The 20,613-nt window shown below is 36.9% G+C and overlaps 1 protein-coding gene across 1 annotated transcript in view; it reads left to right on the top strand.

Moving 5' to 3' along the window:
- The first annotated feature begins 3,982 nt into the window (after window positions 1–3,982).
- The window catches only part of LOC122805307 (latent-transforming growth factor beta-binding protein 4-like), a 348,095-nt gene continuing 331,464 nt past the window's right edge, over window positions 3,983–20,613 (top strand). The window contains exons 1-2 of the mRNA XM_044075395.1: window positions 3,983–4,148; window positions 4,958–5,101. Coding sequence (XP_043931330.1) covers window positions 3,983–4,148; window positions 4,958–5,101 — 310 coding nt within the window. The remainder of the gene's footprint in view (window positions 4,149–4,957; window positions 5,102–20,613) is intronic.

Here is a 20,613-nt window from a genome sequence, read left to right as displayed (position 1 = left end):
CCTTACATGCATGTTTACACGCATGTCTTGTATCCTATACTTTCTTGATCTTGACTTTCTACCAGAGGCTGATTTTTTCCGCTTAGTATATTAGATCTCTTAATAGTCTATGCGTCCAAATAGCCTAATTTCAGTTTATAGCGGTCTGCATTCGAATTCTACTATAATCAATTATCCTTCTCCAATTTCTTCTATCCTTGATCTTCACGCTAACATAAATCATAAGCCCCATCATGTCTATTTTTTCTAGTGATGTTTGCTGTTTTAGTTTGACATTTGACTTTAGGTCAATCAATTGATCTTATAGTTTTTGAAGATTTTTTCATAGAATTTTTTATTGTAATATTACAACCTCTCTACAGTCTCAAACCTCTCTGTGTCTCTCCATGCTCTCTTAGAAAAACTATTAAAATCTACTTATCATCTAGACATATGGTGGAATTAGCTAACACTCATTTGAGGAAACATATAGAAACATATAATCGGGGTGCATGACTATCAATATTCCAACCAACCTTCTTTTGTTAATGTCATTAGCATATGCCATTTTTCCTATGGGCATTTAAAAGTACTGATTATATATATTTCTCAGTAGTCATGGAGAATTTAAGAAAAGGTAAAGAAGGATGAAAAATCTAAAAGTATGAAAGGAAACGAAAAGGTTCAGGGAAACTGGTGCCCTGCCAAAATAAAATATCATCTACAAAATACAATCTTGTTTTCCTGTGGAACATTTCCATCTGTGTTGTTTTCTGTGTTGTTCTTTTCCAATGTTTGTAGTGTTGAATTGTGTTGTTTTGACAGACCGCAGCTACCCCAGCTGCGCACCCCTGCATAAGCATTTAATGGGGTTCCTGTCACAAACCCATAACATTGGGTTAACGCCATGAGAGGGGCGTATGAAACAATCTCAAATTTGTTCACTGAAAGCGCAACATTACTGTTATGGGGTTCTGGGAAAAATCTAGAATATATTTAAAGTCCAGTGGGAAGAAAGCCCACTTCTCAACTGCTGGGCTCTTCAGAATATCGTCTTTCTTGCATTTCTAGCCAAAACTGCATTCACAGATGCTTCCTTCATAAGGGTTAGATATGGATTCACTGTTAGAGGTGACAGAATAGCTATGATATGCGAGAGAGCGGTTTATGGGCCAGTGGTAGATTCTCAGTGTGATTAAAAAGTGTAAAAATGGGCCATGGATATAAACCTTGAGTGAGGCAAAGTCAAACGGCCGGTGAAAAACATCAGAATTGAAGAAGACATGATGGAATGTTATGGTTTCAGTCTTGGCAGATGAGGGAAAATCAAAAAGAGGTTTGATCAGGAAAAAGTGAGGTCACGGGGATAGAACCCCAGTTGAATCAGGTCAGAAGCACAGAACAGGAGAAAGCTGAAAGAGAACATGACATCAAAAATGGATAAGAGTCAGAACAGCTAAAAGGTCTTGCGACATCGAAGAATGACAACAAGAACCAATACTCAGCAACGAGCATGTGGGTGGCTGGCGAATTACTCAACAATCCACATACTTTTCTAAAATATCAATACAACAGAATTTGAGACGGTCACCCAAGACATCAACAAGCACCAATAATATGAATGTCTTGAATAATGTACACAGCAGGAGGCAAATATTGCAAAAACCACCAAATGAATTAATTAATGCTGAGATCATTATCTCTCTATGAAATTAGTTGTTAAGTTCAGCGATAGGATCCATAGCCGCATTTGCGCCTAGACCAGAGGAAAACATTTTTTTTTGCAATGTATTATCACCAAGACCATTTTAGGAGTAGGAGAATGAAAATTCTATTGTTAGATGTGACATCTTATTTGGCGAGATGTAAATATTCACATCACTCAGGCATTATTTTTCCTAATAAATATTATGTAGTATGTGTGCAAGATGAGTGTACCACCCACTCCTTAAGGGGTTCTTTATAATAGGGTAATAGTAAGGGTTACTAGAAACCACAATATCAAGAGTGATGCACTTGATCTTTTTCTGTCATGGCAGTTGTTTCTGTGGAGTCAGGGGAGCCTTGTAATAAATCATGTCTGTATAAACCTAGCAACCGGTTCCATTCTTTCCTCATAGAGGAAAATGAGAGTGTGTGTGCGTGTGTGTGTGTGTGTGTGTGTGTGTGTGTGTGTGTGTGTGTGTGTGTGTCTGTGTGTGTGTGTGTGTGTGTGTGTGCGTGTGTGTGTGTGTGTGTGTGTGTGTGTGTGTGTGTGTGTGTGTGTGTGTGTGTGTGTGTGTGTGTGTGTGTGTGTGTGTGTGTCTGTGTGTGTGTGTGTATGTGCGCGCGTGTGTGTGTGTGTGTGTGTGTGTGTGAGATAGCTTCTAAAGCTGTGACAATGCTTTGGACATTGTTCTGAGCCAGCTGATGTATTGCCCTAACGATGCAAAAAGGTGGTTAATTCAGCTTTATTAAGTACCCTTCTTATATCAGAAAGGTACTTCACAAATTAATATTTTTCTCTAGTAGTGCACAGAGTGCAATAATTATGCTTGGAACTAGAGAAAAATATTAATTTGTAAAGTACCTTTCTGATATAAGAAGGGTACTCTGTGCACTACATGTACATTGATGTACCCAATGTGCCAGTATGTATACTGATGTCTGTGGTATGATAATGCAGAATACTATTGCATGTGGTGTGACAATATTGACACTGCTGTATTTGGTTTGATGATATGTGCATTGGTGTATGTGATGTGATAGTATTTATACAAAATGCCTGTGGTGTACTAATTTATACACAATGACAATGATGTGATAAAATGTATATTGATGCATTTGTGGTAATAATGTTAATCGATGCATGTGGTGTAATGATATTTATACTGACATATGCAGTATGATAACATGTACATTGATGTGCATGATAATAGATGACTGTGATATGATAATATGTGCACTAATGTCTATGGTGTGATATTTCTGTGGTGTGATAATTGTTACAAAGAATGCCTGTGGTGTACTAATATATATATATACTGTTGTCTGTAGTGTGATAATATTGACACTGATTTGTGTCATGTAATAATTTGTACATTGTCTGTAGTGTGATCATATGTGCACTGTTGTATGTGGTATGACAATACATACACAGATATCTGTGATCTGATAATATATACACTAATGTATGTGTTGTGATAATATTGACAGTGATGTATTTAGCATTGTACATTACTAGAGTTCAGGATATTAAGGCACTATACCTCAGCTATAATATCAAATAGTACTATTTTACATAGCAAAATGGCCCTTACCTCTTTGTTTCTTAAACTATGACATTATTATATTCCCCAATCTGCTAGTTGCAGTGCTTTGCATGCACTTTATAAACTATTATGAAGTGGAAGGATAGTGGGTAGACATCAGAATAAAGAGGGAGTAGATGGGGTAGCAACTGGCCAAAAGCCTACCTGCTAGAGTCTGCATAAATCTGGTCATTTTGCTGCCAGATCACCAGCTAAGATCTTCAACAGATCCCTGGCCAGTGCAGAAGTGCCTGAGGGTTGAACAGCAGCAAATCTGGTTCCTTTGTTCAGGGGAGGAGAAAAAAATGGGTAACTATTAGCTTAACAGCAGTGTCAAAGAAAGTCATGGAGAAAATCCTGATAAAGACTGTTTTTCCAACTAGAGGTCAACTATCTCCAGGAGAGCAACTAAAATTCTTTTGTATCCAGAAGGAGGAACTTGATATAGTTTTATGAGTGGTTACAGATCAGTTTCAGAGGAGAACACCGGTAGACATGTTCTAACAAGACATAATCAAAAACTGTGACTCAACTCCTCCAGTCTTCCTGTCAGCCACATGTATGGGGCTGAGGGCAGTACTGCATAAGACAGTAGTAGCTGCATAAGTGAATGGTAGAACATGGAAGGTTCAGGTAAAATAGGCAATGTCAAGAATAAGGAAAGTGATTAGGAAGTACCACAGGAATTGGTCCTAGATCCAGTTTTCTATAGAATGTTTATTTCAGAAGAAGAGAGAACCTGCATCTTTAATGAACATGCAAAGCTAAGTGCAGCGGTTGATATGGGAGATAGTCAAAGGAAGTATTTGGAGAAAGAAAAAGCAATGGACAACGTAGAGAGAAATCTGACATTTGAATTTCAGTGCAGACAAAAGCAAGGTACTGCATTCAGGGCAGAACAACCATGTAATGAAGTCTATGGTAGGAAAATGGAAGTGATTTCAACAGAACAAGGAAAACATTTAAGCATACTGAAGACACCTGGACTGAACTGTCAGGAACAAAACGAGATGGCAGTAGAAGTAGCAAACTGAGTGTTGGGTGATAAATTTCAGAAGCAAAGTGGTAATGCTCCTATTGTTCTTGGTACTGGTTAAGCCTCAATTAGAAAACTGTGAGCACTTCTGAATGTAATACAATGTAAGGAACATCCAGTTGGTGGAAGAAGTGTAAACGTCAGCCACTGTAAAACTGCTTGGGATGCAGGGGAAAAACCTCAATCAGGGACAGGAGGAGATGGAACTCATCTCACTGGAGGTGAGAAGAGACATGGAGATATGTGTACATGCACATGATCATGTCAAAAAATGCAAAGGGAGCATCCCTTAAAAATGAAAGAGAGAGGAGAAAAAAAATGGGGTACAGCCTACCCATTGTAGGGACTCCTTTTCATCTCCAGAACTACTACTTCATAAAGAGTTTTGAATCCAATGGATGGATTACTAAAATGGGTGATGGAGAGAAAATTCAGAGAGGCATTGAACAGGGGCAGAAAAAGTGAATGGTTAGGTGGTGTAGAATTTTGGGGCAATGTTAAATGCACTTAAAAGGCAAACTATATAGGGTTATTGACTCCTTTTGTCAAACAAATATAATGTGACCTAGAAATGTTTTTTTGGAAATGCTGCTATATGTAGTAAATGTGTTACCTCTTGTAAGTAAAATGTGACCTTTTTCCTCCATTACAGATTATGATGAATGTCAGGATGAAAATACCTGCCTGGGTGGCCGTTGTTCAAACACCATTGGATCCTATTACTGTACCTGTACACCACCACTGGTTCTAGACAGCTCCCAACATAAGTGCGTTACCAACACCACTGAGACTCTTGGTAAATTAAACTTTAAATGTATATACCTTCATGATGTTTGGTTGTTGGATATTTGCTTTATCCAGTCATGATGATGTACATTTCTACTGTGAAGCGGTGTTTTATTTCTAGCAGACTGAAACTGTGACTGTTTGAAAACCTATTGAAATTCTGATATGTGCCATTAGAAATGACCAGCAAAATTTCATGCTGTAAAATGCAAAATATGAAAGTGGTTCTTTGAAAATCTATTGTAATTCTGCTACATGTCATTAGAAAAGACAGAAAAATGTTATGCTGGAAAAAAGCTGGAGCTGATTTTCTGCAACATTTGTATACGTCTCTGTTTCATATGTTGATATATTTTCAGCAGATTAAGTAGAGATTTTTGATATCTACAAGAGACTTTAAAGATCTGACCTAAACAGGACTTCACAAGAAACATGAACATATTTATTTATTTATTTGCATTTGTTTACCAATATAGTTCGCTGGGCCTAAGTGAGCCCATTTTCAGTGGAGGCCCAGGGAGAAAAGCTCCAGACATAGTATAACTAATACAAAGTACATGCATAGCATCATATGGCACAACGTTGTAAAAATACTATAAAGCAGTACATTACATATGAGCAGCATAGTACAAATTCAATATAGCACTATACAGAGGAGAGCAATATAAGACCAGTCTTTAGAGAGGTAGATAATGGCTCATAACAATACATTTAGCAGTAGGTCCAGTTGGTGATAGGAAGAGCTTGTTGTGATATCTACACATGATGTAAGATAGTACTAGGTAGTTTGTTTAGGCCAGATGCCAGAAGGTTGAACTTTAAGAGAAAGTTAGGAATAGAGAAACACTGTCTTGAGGTAAGAGCAGCTAAAGGTATAGCTTTACTTTTGATAGTACATGTAAAAGGAAAGGGTTTCAGAACAGAACATATTATGGGTTGTGATATATAGTACAAGAAAGGGAAGAGTCTGGGGTGGGAACAGGGAGATGAGGAGTTCAAGTTATAGGAACTACATCCATAGTACAGTTACACTGTCATGGAGAGGTGAGGTGTTGTTTCAGGGCTTTCTTAAAGAGAGGGGCACTGCTGATAGACATTATTGATTGTGGGATATTATTCCATAGTTTAGCTACAGTGAAGGAGTAGTGCATTTGTCCTGCTCCATGGGTTGGTTTCACTACATTTAGGAGCAGTTGGTTAATGGTTTGGAGAGGTCTGTTTGGATGATATTGTGTGAGTAGGGAAGAGAAGGAAGGGCAGTTAGATGGTTTATTGATAATTTTGTGTGCAGTGGTTAATTGAATAAGTGACAGGTGATGTGATAATTCCAACCAGTTTAGTTGGTGCAGAGATGAGCAATGGTGAGAAGAATAGCTTGCATCTGTTACGCATTTTGTGATGTTATTGTAGCATGAGGCTAGATTTGCTTTGAGAGAGGCTTGAATAGTGGTCAGGAGAGATGCACCATAAAGAAGAGAGGGCAGTAGGAAGGAAGAGGCTAGAGATAGTTTTGTGGAGTGGCTGAGGAAGTATTTTTGTCTATACAAAGTTCCCAGTTTTTGGTGTTCTGATGAAAGAAACTACTGCCAGCACAGCTAGCTGGAATTTTGTAAATAATTATGCCATTTGTAAATATCAAACTGATTCATACAAGAGTTGAAGAATAAAAGGTGTCACAGTGTATTAGAACAGAGGCAGAGGGGCAAACAGATTAGGTTTAGAGTCAGAAAGAAAAAACTGATTAAGGGATGGGGTGCCCTGAGGAGTGGAAGGATAGGACATCTAGAAATGGGAGAGTAATATTATAAGGGAGGGTGCATCAGCTTTAGACTAAGGCAGTCAGTTAGAGGGAATTGGAAGGTTTGGGATGAGAGTCAGGGGAAATAGAACAATGCAGACTGGGGGGAGGATGGGAGGCAGGAGGGGTTCTGTACAACTGGGAACCATAGTGGGAGACCGAGATACAGAGACAACTTAATAAGCTATGCTAAAAACTAGTGCACATACATTCACTGCTAGAGGATAGGTGGCAGGCCCAAGGGTCCAATCTTCAACCGAAGGCTAGGGATATCAAGGACCAGACTTTGCTTGAGATTCACAACATTCACCAGTGTAAGGGAAGAGCAGCAGTAATGGAAGTATCACATTCACTGTTAGAGGATATGCGGCAACAGTGATAGACAGACTCATACAAATAAAGAAAAACAATCTCTAAACTAAGCTTCACTATATTCCTGACTGAATCTAAGAGAATTATACTGTTCCCTAATAACTTACTTAGATAGGCAAGACAAAATATGTGAGCAGTCTTTCTAGTCAGGCTCCCAAACAGAATACTCTCTATTCCGAGATTACTCCCTGTAAAATATAATATTCAAGACGACTTGCAGAATGACCTCATCTGATCATCTGACACTAGGTTCCCACAATAGCTCCTTCTGAAGTTTGAGACAGGACTTTAGGAGACTGCTACACTACACATCTACAGCTTTTATGGCAATGCCTAGGAGCCAGAAACATTTACAACACTCCCCCCCTTCTTTACAAAACCTAACAGATACTATCTGCTCCCAGACCTACCATCTCTGTGCTTACTCAGCACTGTGGGGTGATGTTCAATGATTCAACAGCTCACTTACATTTCCCTTATTTTTTCTTAAAATAAACCAGCTGGTCAACTGTTGCTTTGTCAGTGTCCTCTGTTAAAACATATACATTTGATTCTGATACCATAATACATGTACATTTTTTTCTCATTTCAGCAAGGTGCACTGTTGATACATTTTAACACAATTAACACAAGCATAGCTCACAAATACATTTTCAGCACAAGCATCTGTACAAATCAACTTGATATACAAATATACATATAATTATTTATAAAATTCCAGCTAGGTGTGCTGGCACAAGTCATGCATTCACTGCCCTACTTCTCCCTGACATGGCTGGCAGTACCTCCATCTCTGGCAGCACATCTCTCCCCCACTTTTGAAGACTTGAGCTAGTTTTTTAAGTGACCCCTGAGAAACGTGGCTTGAGAGAAATAAGCCTATCTGGGAATATGTTACCCCATTCCATGTCTTAGAGCCCATCTGTCATTTTCTATGCCTGCAATCCTAAGCTCCACCTTAATAACTAGTCATTTTGCTGGGTGGGTCTATGTAGCCATGTTAAGGGATTGTGGTCTGCAACTACAGTGAATTTCCTTCCATATAGATAAGGCTGAAGTTTCTGCAGTGCCCATACTATGGCTATACATTCCTTTTCTACAACTGCATAACAATCCTCCTCGGGTTGAAGTCTATAGCTGAGATATACCACTGGGTACTCTTCTTCCTTTGAGAAAACCTGGCTAAGTACAGCCACATCCCATGGTTTGAAGAATCCACCTGCACAACAAATTCTTTGGTGTAATCTGTTTAACACAGGGGGTCCTCCCAAAGCTCCTTTAAGCTTCTGGAATGCCTGCTCACATGCTGGGGTCCTTATCTGGCCTGTTTTTCTTAATCAGGTCTATGAGGGGAGCAGCTATGGTACTATAATTGGGTCTATATAGCTATGGTACTATAATTGGGTCTATATTAAAATCGTGAAGAGGCGTTACATTGAACGCCTCTTCAGCGACACATAAAGACCGAACGCACTAAACCACAAATGGTCAAAACAGCCTGGGAAAGAAATTACTAGTACCAAACACATACATGCACACACACACACACACACACACACACACACACACACACACACACACACACACACACACACACACACACTATGTAAAACATAAATAAGTGGGTGCTTCATTTCCCCCACACCCTCCCTAACTAAATATACCAACTCCAAGATTGCACTACAGTGGGGTAAAGGGCAATGCTATGGCTCAAGCCAAGTGATTTTTTTTCCCTGGGAAAAAATCGCTGGCCTGAGCCTTCGCTATTTTCAGACTTCGGTCTTTATGTGTCGCTGAAGAGGCGTTTGATGTAACTCCTCTTTGCAATTTTAATATAGACCCCTATAATTGGGGACAAACTTTCTATAGTACCCCGCTGTCCCTAATAATCTCCTCACCAGTATGGCCAAGATGGTGACTTAATAGCAGCTTACTTCTCTAGCTCTATGACCTTAAAACTATTTCTGAAAGGAATTTTCTGCTCTAAATGATATTCGGCTGTATATTTTAGCATCAATCTAATACTAAATCATCAGAAGTTCTATTGAAGAACTTTTTATCTCTTGACATCCAAAAATTCCTTTCACTTTCAACTGTACAAAAACAATTCTCTCAGGTCTTCAGAATGAGTCATACAAAAACCTCTTCACAGGATTCTACTCTCAAAAAGGAACTGCATTCTTTACTGTCAAACATCCAGGATTTATCACTAAAAATTGATAAAATGGACAATAAACTGGACTCATTTAAAGACAAATGCTCTCATCAACTGGAACTACTACAAGAAATTATCATGCAGCCAAAGTCTCAGATTTCAGCCATAGAACAATCTCTTAATGACATGGAGAGTAGACTTTCTGAAGAACATCAAACAGAATTTCTATTAAAACAAAACACCTACTTATTAGACAATCTAGACTACCTGGAAAATAGTTCTAGGAGGAACAACCTTCAAATCTATGGGCTTCCTGAGAAAACTGTAGGAGAAAACATAATTAACTTTCTTACATCCTTGATTCCTTCTACACTAAAACTACCTGAATCATTTTCTTTTAGCATAGAACGAGCCCACAGAACCCTAATTACTTCAGAAACATTTATCTCAACAAAAAACAAACCAAGGTCTATAACTGTGAGACTATTATCCAGTCAGTATAAAGAACTTATTTTAAAAATGCCTGGGCTAACCCTCTAGTCAAATTTCAAAGTTCTGTAATTAGATTTGATCATGATTACTTCTCAGCTGTGGTCTCAAAAAGAGGAGACCCCCCCATAAAAGAATTATAAAAAACAACTAAAAACACACTTATTGCTCCCAGTCAGACTAAAAATCCCTGAGGGCATCAAAATATTCAACTCACTGGACTTGGCAACAAAATATTTACTTAATAATAATATACTTGATCAAGTGAAAGCAATGGACTGGTCCAACAGTACACCTAAAATATATGCTGAACAAATGGATGGAAAGCTGTAGAGCAAAAGAAGAAAAAAAACTTAAGGAAAAATGAAAATTTAATTTCTGTATGTTTATATTCCTACCATGACATTGTACTACTGTTAAAACTCCTTCTCTAGTAATCATCATTTAATACAGATATCTTTTTTATCTTTATTTATTTATTAAATGGCTGAAACTTTTATCATAAGCCAATACAGTTAAAATCTAAAAGCATGTATTTAATTCCCTCTCTCTTCCTTTAAAAATAGGTATACATATACAGTCTATTGGTGCATGGATTTATTTGAGTTGTTAAATGAGCAGTGATAGTTGTTTATTAATGCTTGATACCCTCCGTTTTTGGATTCATGAGATACTTCTGTTTATCTTAAATTATCAAATTAAAGTGCTGATGGCCTTAAATTCAGGGATCATTATATTCCTGATTTATTTCTAGACCCATAGACTCTCATTTTGTCTTTCCACTCCTCTGTATGTGGGTGGGGCATGGAGCTAAATCCTTGGGTATTGTTTTTATTTTTGGGGGGGACTCACTTAATTTTTAATATTTTATGTTCTAAATTAGTATTTTATCTTTTTGACAAGATCTGCGATCTATAGGGTGACATGCCCTCAGCAGATTGTTTACTTTGCTATGTGTAGATCTGATGTCTTGAGCATTCTGCCTTCCGAGTATTTGGGCCGTAGCCCTTTGTTTTTTTCTCTGTTGTTTGCATTATTTTTCAAGCTACAAATTTTCTGTGCCTTGTCTGCAAGAGACTTGTCTTTTTTTTCTCTTTTCTATTCTTTAGAGCCCCTCATACTGCCATGCTCTCATGACACTTTCTTAGCTATCTTACAGTCCTATTACAATAGTTTGCTGCAAAAGTGCCTCAACGATCTTCTACTGATGTTTCAGTCATTCCAAAAGTGACATCAGCTTAAGGATCAAGTGGTGAAGCTGAGAAGTCAAGCTTTTCATGCAATTAAGGATTTATTCAACAGAACAGTTAATTTTCTCCCCTATGTTAAATTTTAATTGCATTAGAAATGATCTAGCTTTATTTGTTATTGAGAAATGCATTGTATCAATTGCAGTGACTCTCCCTGTGTGAACTACACCTCCAGTTCTTCAGGTACAGACTATCACTATTAATTGTTTAAGCCTTAGTAAAGTTGCAAGATAAAAATATTGTGCAGATATTTAAACATGGATTGCCTTAATATATTATTAGCACAATCTGAATAAGGGAGGAAAGAAAAAAGGAGAAGGGAAGAGAAAGAGGAAGGTGAGGGAAGGGAAAGAAAAGAAGGAAATAAAGAGGGGAAAGGGAAATGAAAAAAGTAAAAATGGAGGAAAAGAACATATACTTACTAAGGCTAACTCTGTGTATTGGGTTAAATAGGTAGGGGTTCTAATATACAGATTCACTACTTGTTGCATTAGTATTCATGCACAGTGTTAGGATGGCATGTTGTTTGTAAACACTACTTAAAGTTATATTTATCTACATTACATGATAACTACATTAGTGGTTCTGACAAACATAATAAATAGGACACCTTTAAGTGTCATAGTGCTAAAGTACGCTTTTTTTAACAACAAAGATTTCAATCCTTTCAGTTTTATCTTATATGAATACATTTGGTTCCTAAATTATTGGATGGGAAGCATACTGTTATGTGACAAGCTGATGACTTGTTTAGACAAAATATAACATGAACAAGTGCTGTGTCTCTTATTGGCAATGTCCTTTTATAACTGAACGCATACACTTTTACAGTGTAACCATCATTAAAAACGTTTAGAAAGTTCAGAATAGCAAACATAACTTACTAGACCTTTCAACATATAACAATTTTTTTTGACTTTATACCTATTTCCACAGTCTGTCATAAAGAACAAATTTAATGCTATGCAAAATTGAGTTTGACGTATTTCATCAGTACAAACTCAAAGACTAGAGAATTAGACAATGCCTCTGTACTAGATCTGAAATGTTAAGTTTATAAAACTTATAATGCTGTGTTGTATACCGATGTGGTTATATACCAAAGCTTTTGTAATGGATCTGTACTTTTCTATTATTACTCTGCATTTTCATGATGCAAATTTCATAGGTTCATAGGTAGGTATTAGGTTATCAACCCTAGGGCCTATGCAAGCCTAGCCAAAAAGATAACCTGGCTTTTGCCACCCTATCTGAAATTGGCTAAACTGATTACGTGTTACAGATAAGGCATGTCTGCAAAATAACTTGACTAAATTGACCATTTGGGCACAGGAGAGCAATATGCTGATAAATACATCAAAAACTCAAAACCTGAGCATATGAGATTTGTTAGATATAAATTGAAAGGTGAGTGTTTAATACAGCACACATATTGAAACTGTAGACTCATTTAAGGACCTGGGCATATGGGTAGATTCAGCTATGAGATTTTCTAATCACATCAACCGATTGGTTAATGATAGTTATAGAACTATAAATTGTATAAAAAGATTTATAAAGTCTAGGAAATCAAAAATAATGAAGTCATTGTTTGTTAGTTACATTAGACCCAAACCTGAGTATGGAATAACAATATGGAAACCCTATAAGAAAACAAGCATGAGTAAACTGGAAAGAGGACAACAAAAATATACCAAGGGTATCCATGGATATGAACATTTAAGTTATGAAAGACTAAAATATCTGAACTTGTACAGTGTCTCTTACAGATATCTAAGGGGAGATCTTATTCAGTTATATAAGGCATTTAGTGACAACTACTTCTGAGAATGTTTGGGGTTAACAAAAAGTACTAGAGAATCATCAGACAACCTATGTAGAAGATTCTATAGAAATGAGAAGTGTACTAATTGGTTCTCAGGTAGAATAGCTAATGCATGGAAGAGACTACCAAATTATATTAAAGCAGGTACTAGTTTAGATATTTTTAAGAACAGCCTGGATACTTATTATGGGAACAAGTGTTTTGGTATATTGACAAGCTAGAAGAGCATTAATGCCCCCTGCTTGAAATATTTGTATGTATGTAAGCTTATGTAAGCTTATTCACGTACCCTCAATTTACATAAACCTTAATTAGTATTTCTTCAAGAAACACACCTTCTAAATGAAGACATAAGTTACATTTTTAATGATTACACAGTATTAGCAAGCTCTTAATTTAAACAGAAGAAAAGGGGGTAGCTATTTTATTCAGAGAAAGTACTCTTTCTCCTAGAGTGATGATATGATTCTTCTGGTAATTTTTTCTTAGTATCACTTGAAATAAACAGGAACATTTATACCTTAATTAACATATACTGGATCCCGGGAGTTGTGCTAAAACAGTTAATCATCAAATTGAAGATATAACCCATTTTGCCAATGGTAGTTTAATATTGGTGGGAGATTTTAATTGTATCATGGATAACAAAGATACTGACTCATATTGTAAGCGAAAGAAATCTCCCCTGTCAAGAGCACTTTTGAAATTCATTGACACAGCAATTATTAAAGATATCAATGATTATTTTCCCTTGTATTCACATTGGCATAATTCTCACTCTTGAATTGATAATGTATATATTTCAGATGACTAAATAACAAAATTAGATGGGGTTAAGGTCATAGCCTGCCCTTTATCAGACCACAACACATTAGTGTTTGAAATAGATCTTATCCTAATTCATTTCTTACCTGTCACTAGAATACCATCATATATAACAAACCTATATATATAATATATAACAAACTTAAAAGAGTTTAAAGAATTCTATCTAAATGAAATTAAGACATTTCTTGAAATAAACACTACTGAAGAGATCTCAAAAATATATATATATGGGACTCTTTAAAATCATATATTTATGGTAAAATACTATCTTGGTATATTAACAAGAAAAAAACATGGAACAAAGACATGTTAGATCTAAAAATTAAACTTGATAAGCTTAAATTAGAAATACAAAAAGGCAATTCGAATTTAATACCAGAACTCGTATGAACTAATAATAAATATTCTGAAATAATACATCACAAAACTATGACCAATCTTGAGAAAATTAAACTCTTACTCCATAAATCCTGTTAACCAAAGACAATTAGCAAATAGAACAAAAAAAAATAAATCTAGACAAAAGAAATTTACATCCCATACACAATGAAGAAAGTAACTGATCTAAATAACATTTTAGAAGCCTTCAGACTTCATTATAATACACATAATTCTTCAACCAATGATATTAAATCATTTCTTAATAAAAATATCTCCACTAGGTTAACTCAGCAGCAAATAGATATTGTTAATAAAGCAATCACTATGAATAAGCTAAAATCACAAATTAGTAAAGTTAAAATGAATAAAGCCCCTGGTCTGGACAATATCTTACCAGAATTGTACAAACTTTTGACAGGACAATCCTTGTTTTACTCTTAAAAGTATGCACTATAGCCAAGGAAGACATAAGTATACGCCCTTCTTGGAAATATTCATTAATATCCCCAATAATAAACTTTGGTAAAGATGAAAAATGTTGTTCTTCATACAGGCCCATATCCTTACTAAATATAGACTATAAAATGTTTATGGCAATTTACGACAACAGAATCAAACATTTGCTCCCCTTACTAGTGCATGAAGATCAAACAGGTTTTATAAAAGGGAGAAACACCTATGATAATATTAAAATAATCTTAACATTAACTGATCATTGTAAATTCTGATGCATAGACCTGACTATAGTTTCCTTAGATATTAACAGTGCTTTTGTCTCCATAAAATGGAACTACCTTCTTTTAGTTTTAGATGAATATAAATTTCCAAAAGCTTTTAATATATTAATTAAATACCTATATGAAAATTCTCTAGTGTATGTTAAGTTAGGTTCTCATAGGTCCGGAGCCATTATAGTTACGCAAGGAACTATACAAGGTTGCCCCTTGTCACCTTTGTTATTTGCATTACTGATAGAACCATTTGTGAATAGTATTAGATTAAATACTAATATCAAAGGTATACAAATCACTAAAGCTGAAATTCCAGTTGTTTGCTGATGACATACTCTTGACCCTGTCTAATACAAACCATTCCTTGCAAGCACTATTTAACTCCATGATTACTTTTCAAAATATTTCTGGACTACAGTTTAATAAAGATAAAATAAAAAACTTGCTTTTAAATTGTAAAAAAACAATAACATAAGCAAAAGGTTTTCTAAATATGTTGTAATGGATGGCAGACTCCATTATCTAGGTGTTTATTTGTCAGAAGAGTTAAATGAGTCACTATTATTTAATTATAATACTGCTTTAAATAAAATTGAATTAAAGATGTCTAACTGGAGCAAACATATATTTACAATGGAAGGTTATTTCTGATTAAGTAAATTATATTACCAAAGATATTATATCTCATAGAAGTCTTTTCTCTCCTTCCTCCTAAACACATTATTCAAAAATATAATAAATTGATATTAAGCTTTACATGGTCTCCAAATAAACCTTAAATTGCTCTAAACAATCACTTGATGGACTGGGAGGATGGAGAAATCAGTCCTCTAGGTTAGATATAGGTTCATAGGTAGGTTCTAGGCTATCGGCCCAAGGGCCTACATAAGCCTAGCCAGCAAGGTTCCATAGCTTATGCCACCCAAGAAAGTTATTGTCCTATGCCACTGTCCAGCAGAGACACAGAAGTGATCCCCGGGGTGTATTTCCTATTTCCCATCCACTCATCAAGATTTTTCTTGAAGAGTGCTAATGAAGACCTTTGCTTGACATAGATGGGTAGTAGCTTGTTCCAGAGAATAGGAAGTCTCTGGGACAGGAATCTATCACTCCAGCATGTCCTGTTTATTGTGGTGACAAGGTTTAGGTCCCTAGAGCATGTAGCTCAGAGGGATTGGGATTTCTTTAGGTGTAGCATGTCCAACAGCTCTGGGTTTGACATAGCTTTATATGTTAGGCAGGACTCACCTCGGAGTAGGTGATATGCTACAGAGTAAAGCTGGAGTTTTTTGAGGCAGTCAGTGTAGGGCATTTGTTTGAGGCCAGTAATCCTCTTTGTGAGGTACTTCTGTGGCCTTTCCAGCTGCTGCAGATGTCTTATGAGGTACATTCCAAAAGGGGCGTTGTACTCTATAATGGGTCTAATGAGTGATGGGTAGAGGGGAACAATGACCTCTTTTTTTCCTGGATGAGAACCCTTTTATGATGAGGTGTGCCATGTAGAAGGACTTCCTGACTACTGTGGCGATGTGACTATCAAAGGAGAGACTACTGTCCACCTGGGTCCCAAGATCTCTTATCACGCATTCGGTGTTAAGTAGATTGCTGCCTATGTAGTAGTTCATGGGTACAGAGTTTTTACCAAACAGGATGACACTGCACTTTTTGGCATTGAGCTTGAGGCCATGGCTGTGACACCAGGCATCTGTCTCAGTGAGGCCCTTCTGTAGGATGTCCATATCATTTGGGGACTTGACTATGGCTCCTAGTTTGCAGTCATCTGCGAACTTCATTAGCCAGAGGCCTTCTGTGTTAGCCTGTACTTCAGAGAAGTAGATATCAAACAGGAGAGGTCCCAGGATGGAACCCTGTGGTACTCCACTTGTCACTGCTTTGAGGTCAGATTTGGAGTCTGCAACTTTTACAGTGTGGGTTCTGTCAGTGAGCCAGTTGGCAACCCATCTTGTGACATAGGGATTTATACCTAGTGAGTTTAGCTATAATTCCAGAATGGGGGATGGTGTTGAAAGCCTTGGCAAAGTCAAAATAGGCTGTGTGAACCACCTTACCCTCATCCACGGCTTTGGTGACTGCCTCAGAGAAGTCTATCAGGTTCAGGAGGCATGATCTGCCTTTCCCAAACCCGAACTGGGTGGGATCCAGAGTTTGGAGGTTACCAGTGTCTTTGTTTATGAGTTCCATGATGATACGTTCCATGGCCTTGCAGACCAGGCTCGTCAGGCTAATAGGTCGCCAGTTCCTGGGATCAGTGCTGGCTCCCCCTTTGTGGAGTGGGATAGCTGTTGCTGACATATATGTGTGTGTGTGTGTGTGTGTGTGTGTGTGTGTGTGTGTGTGTGTGTGTGTGTGTGTGTGTGTGTGTGTGTGTGTGTATATATATATATATATATATATATATATATATATACATATAGACTCTTCTGCTGTTAAAAATATAATATTGCAGCTAAATTCATCCTTCTCTCCTATATGGAAACAAATCATGAACAGATCTGGTTAGAATCCAGAGTCAAAATCATGATCGCTTCTCTATTTTACCAAATCCCTTTTATTGGATGCTTAAAGACTGTATCTTATAAAATAAAAATATTACAATTCTATCTCAATATATAAATCTCACATTATCTATATTTAAAACATTTGTGAATAAGAATCCTAGTACCAATTCTTGTTTTTTTTTCCTGCTTCTTCCTTTTGCCTTTACATCTAATAATCTTGAAACTTCAAATTTACAAGATGAATACTCTGAAAAAAAGGAACCTTACTATTTTGGCATTAATTATCAGAATTAGGTAAGGTCCGCTCTATTAACCAACTAATGGACAAATACAATATAGACAAAGATATGTGATAGACTCTACAATCCCTGAGGCAATTTCTCATAAATCAAATGCAAATCTCTGTTAAACATGACATACCTAAACTTATTGAATATATCACAATTACCACAAACCAACCTTTTCAAGGAAATGGTTACTTGTCTAACATTTACAAAATTATTAAGAAAACAAAAATGTACCATATAAAAATCTTAGTGGAACTATTTTGCATCAGTAAGTGGTCATCTCCCAGCAGACGATGACAAAAAAATCTATTCTTAAATCTTCAAAACACATTACAGTATCACTTCATTGGCAATGTTTACCTGGAGATTTTTACGCAGAAGTTTTTTGCACCTCATAAACTAGTCTTAATGTTTACAAATGAAAATGCATGTTGGAGATGTGGGATAATATTAATACTTCGACAATGTCAGGTTTGTCATTGTCGCTATTCGCCCACCAGACATCGACTGAAGTGGGTTCAACCGAACCCACTTTGACCTTTTGATTGTTACCCGTATTCTTCATTACTTGTTTCAAACATGTTATCTTAATGGGAAAACAAAAAAATATTTGAAGAAAAAAAAGCATAAAGTAAGAATGGCAGGACCACCACAGCTCACAAGTATAAACACTTTTATTAAAATAATAAAATAAATGAATGATTTTGCATTGTGCAACTAACACTTCTTGAGATCTAAAAAATAACATCACTACACCCTTTTAAAATACTTGCATGGTAATTAAAAACAACCTCCTGATCAATTACATCAATTTTCTTCCCTTTAGTACAGGGCTTAAAGAAACACATGCATTCAAGTCAGGATGTTTGTCAGCTTGAAGCCTTAAAATCCATTTGAGTTCTATAGATTCAGTGTAGTTTGTCAAATCACCCCCCTAGCACTCACAGAAACAATATGAAGTACTCTAAAAACAAACTCATGGCTTTCATTTTCTTTAATATGTTTGGCCAAAGAATTTTTAATATTGCCTGTTCTAATATCATAGGAATGACCAAATATTCGTCTTTCAACCTTTTGTTAGATTTGCCAACATAAAAACCCTGACAGGACCTGCATGTTGCCAAATATTCAATGTTCTCAGTGCTGCAGTCTGCATAAAACCTGGGACAAAAAGCATAGTTTAACCAAGTATGTTCAAATACTTGTTCTTGGGACATATAAGTGCATGCCCTACAGTGTCGGCATCTGAAAGTGCCCATTCTGTTGGATTGTTGATGCCCACCCCCACATTGGATGGAACTCCAGCATATAGCTGTCTCTTCAGGCTCAAACAATTCTTGCATGAAAAGGAGGAGTTAGTTCCAACTAATTCTGCTGCCTTATTATCCCAATTCTTGCATATAATATTGCATACATTTCCTATATTGCTGGTGTATTTCAACCTAAATCTAAGCTTAGATGTCCTAATAGTGGACACCCTATTGCTGGTATTACATCTTGAAAAATATGGGGCAGCAACATTTCTACTCTCATTCATAACTCGCTCCTTGTTCTGGGTTAAAATGCTGCTTAAATAACCCCTCTTAGAAAAATGATCCATCATCTTCTCTATGTTTTGATTAAAGTCATCATCCTGTGTACATAGTTGTGAAACCCTCATGTATTGGCCTCTTACTATGTTGGGGTATATAAACCTAGGGTGCATACTATCAAAATATAGTAGACCATTTTTCCAACACCTTTTACAAAGCAAAGTTGTCTCAACCCCACCTATGTCATTGATTACTACATGTACATCTAAAAAAATCCATCTCTTTGGGGAGCTTTGGATCATGAATCTCAAAAAGTCAGTCATGTGGTTTATGTAATCAAGGAAGGTGTTCAGTTCATCTTAACCCCCTTCCCATACAGTAAACACATTGTCAACAAAACAACTGTAAAAATGTACTTGCTGCTGATGCACTAAGTTCTTGAGTACATGTTGCTCCTCCCATACATTCATAACCAAATTGGCAAAGGAATTTGCACAGGGGAGTGCCCATGGCAACCCCTCATTTCTGTGCAAATATGGAATCCCCATGGATGAAAACATTGCTCATCTGTTTTATTATTTTAATAAAAGTGTTTGTACCTGCGAGCTGTGGTGGTCCTGCCATTCTTATTTTATGCTTTGGAAACTTGTTGTTTTGGCAGCAACCTTTACCAGTAGTTGGAACTTTTTGTGTGCCTTTATTTTGATTCTGAAGAAAAAAAAAAGAATTCCCTCATCTGCTTTTTGGTAACAGGGGCAGGCCATGCCTGAATGGCCTCCACTTTGACAGGTTCTGACATAATCTTACCACTCCCCACTCTATGTCCCAGGTAGGAGACTTCTGCCTTGCCCACATGATACTTAATGGGCTTAATGATCAACCCTGCCCTCTGCAGTCAGCCCAGCACCTCCCTGACATGCTGAAGGTGCTCTTGCCAGGAATGGTTGTAAATGGCAATATCATAAAGGTTAGCAAGGGCATAATCTCCTGCTTCTGCTAGGATATGATCTACCAGCCTCTGGAAAGTCGCTGGGGCATCTTTCATTCCAAAGGGCATCTTCATGAACTCATACAAGCTGAAAGGAGTCACAAAGGCTGACCTCTCTCTAGTGGTGGGAGTCAAGGGCATCTTGGGAAGATCAATAGTGGTCAAATACTTAGCCCCACCCAGCTGCTCTAGGGCTTCATCTGTCCTAGCATGGGATAAGCATCTGACTCTGTGTGTCTATTTAGTTTCCAGTAATCCACGCAGAACCTGGTGCTGCCACCCTTATTTGGTACTAGCACCAGTGGGGAGACCTAGGGACTGCTGGACTCCTGGATTACTCACTGTTCCAACATCTCCTGTATCTCCT

Source organism: Protopterus annectens, chromosome 6.part1, assembly GCF_019279795.1.
Source record: "Protopterus annectens isolate FY-2018-M chromosome 6.part1, PAN1.0, whole genome shotgun sequence".
Classification (NCBI taxonomy): Eukaryota; Metazoa; Chordata; order Ceratodontiformes; family Protopteridae; genus Protopterus; species Protopterus annectens.
The sequence above is the reverse complement of the archived record's forward strand: the minus strand, read 5'-3'. Positions and strand labels throughout refer to the sequence as shown.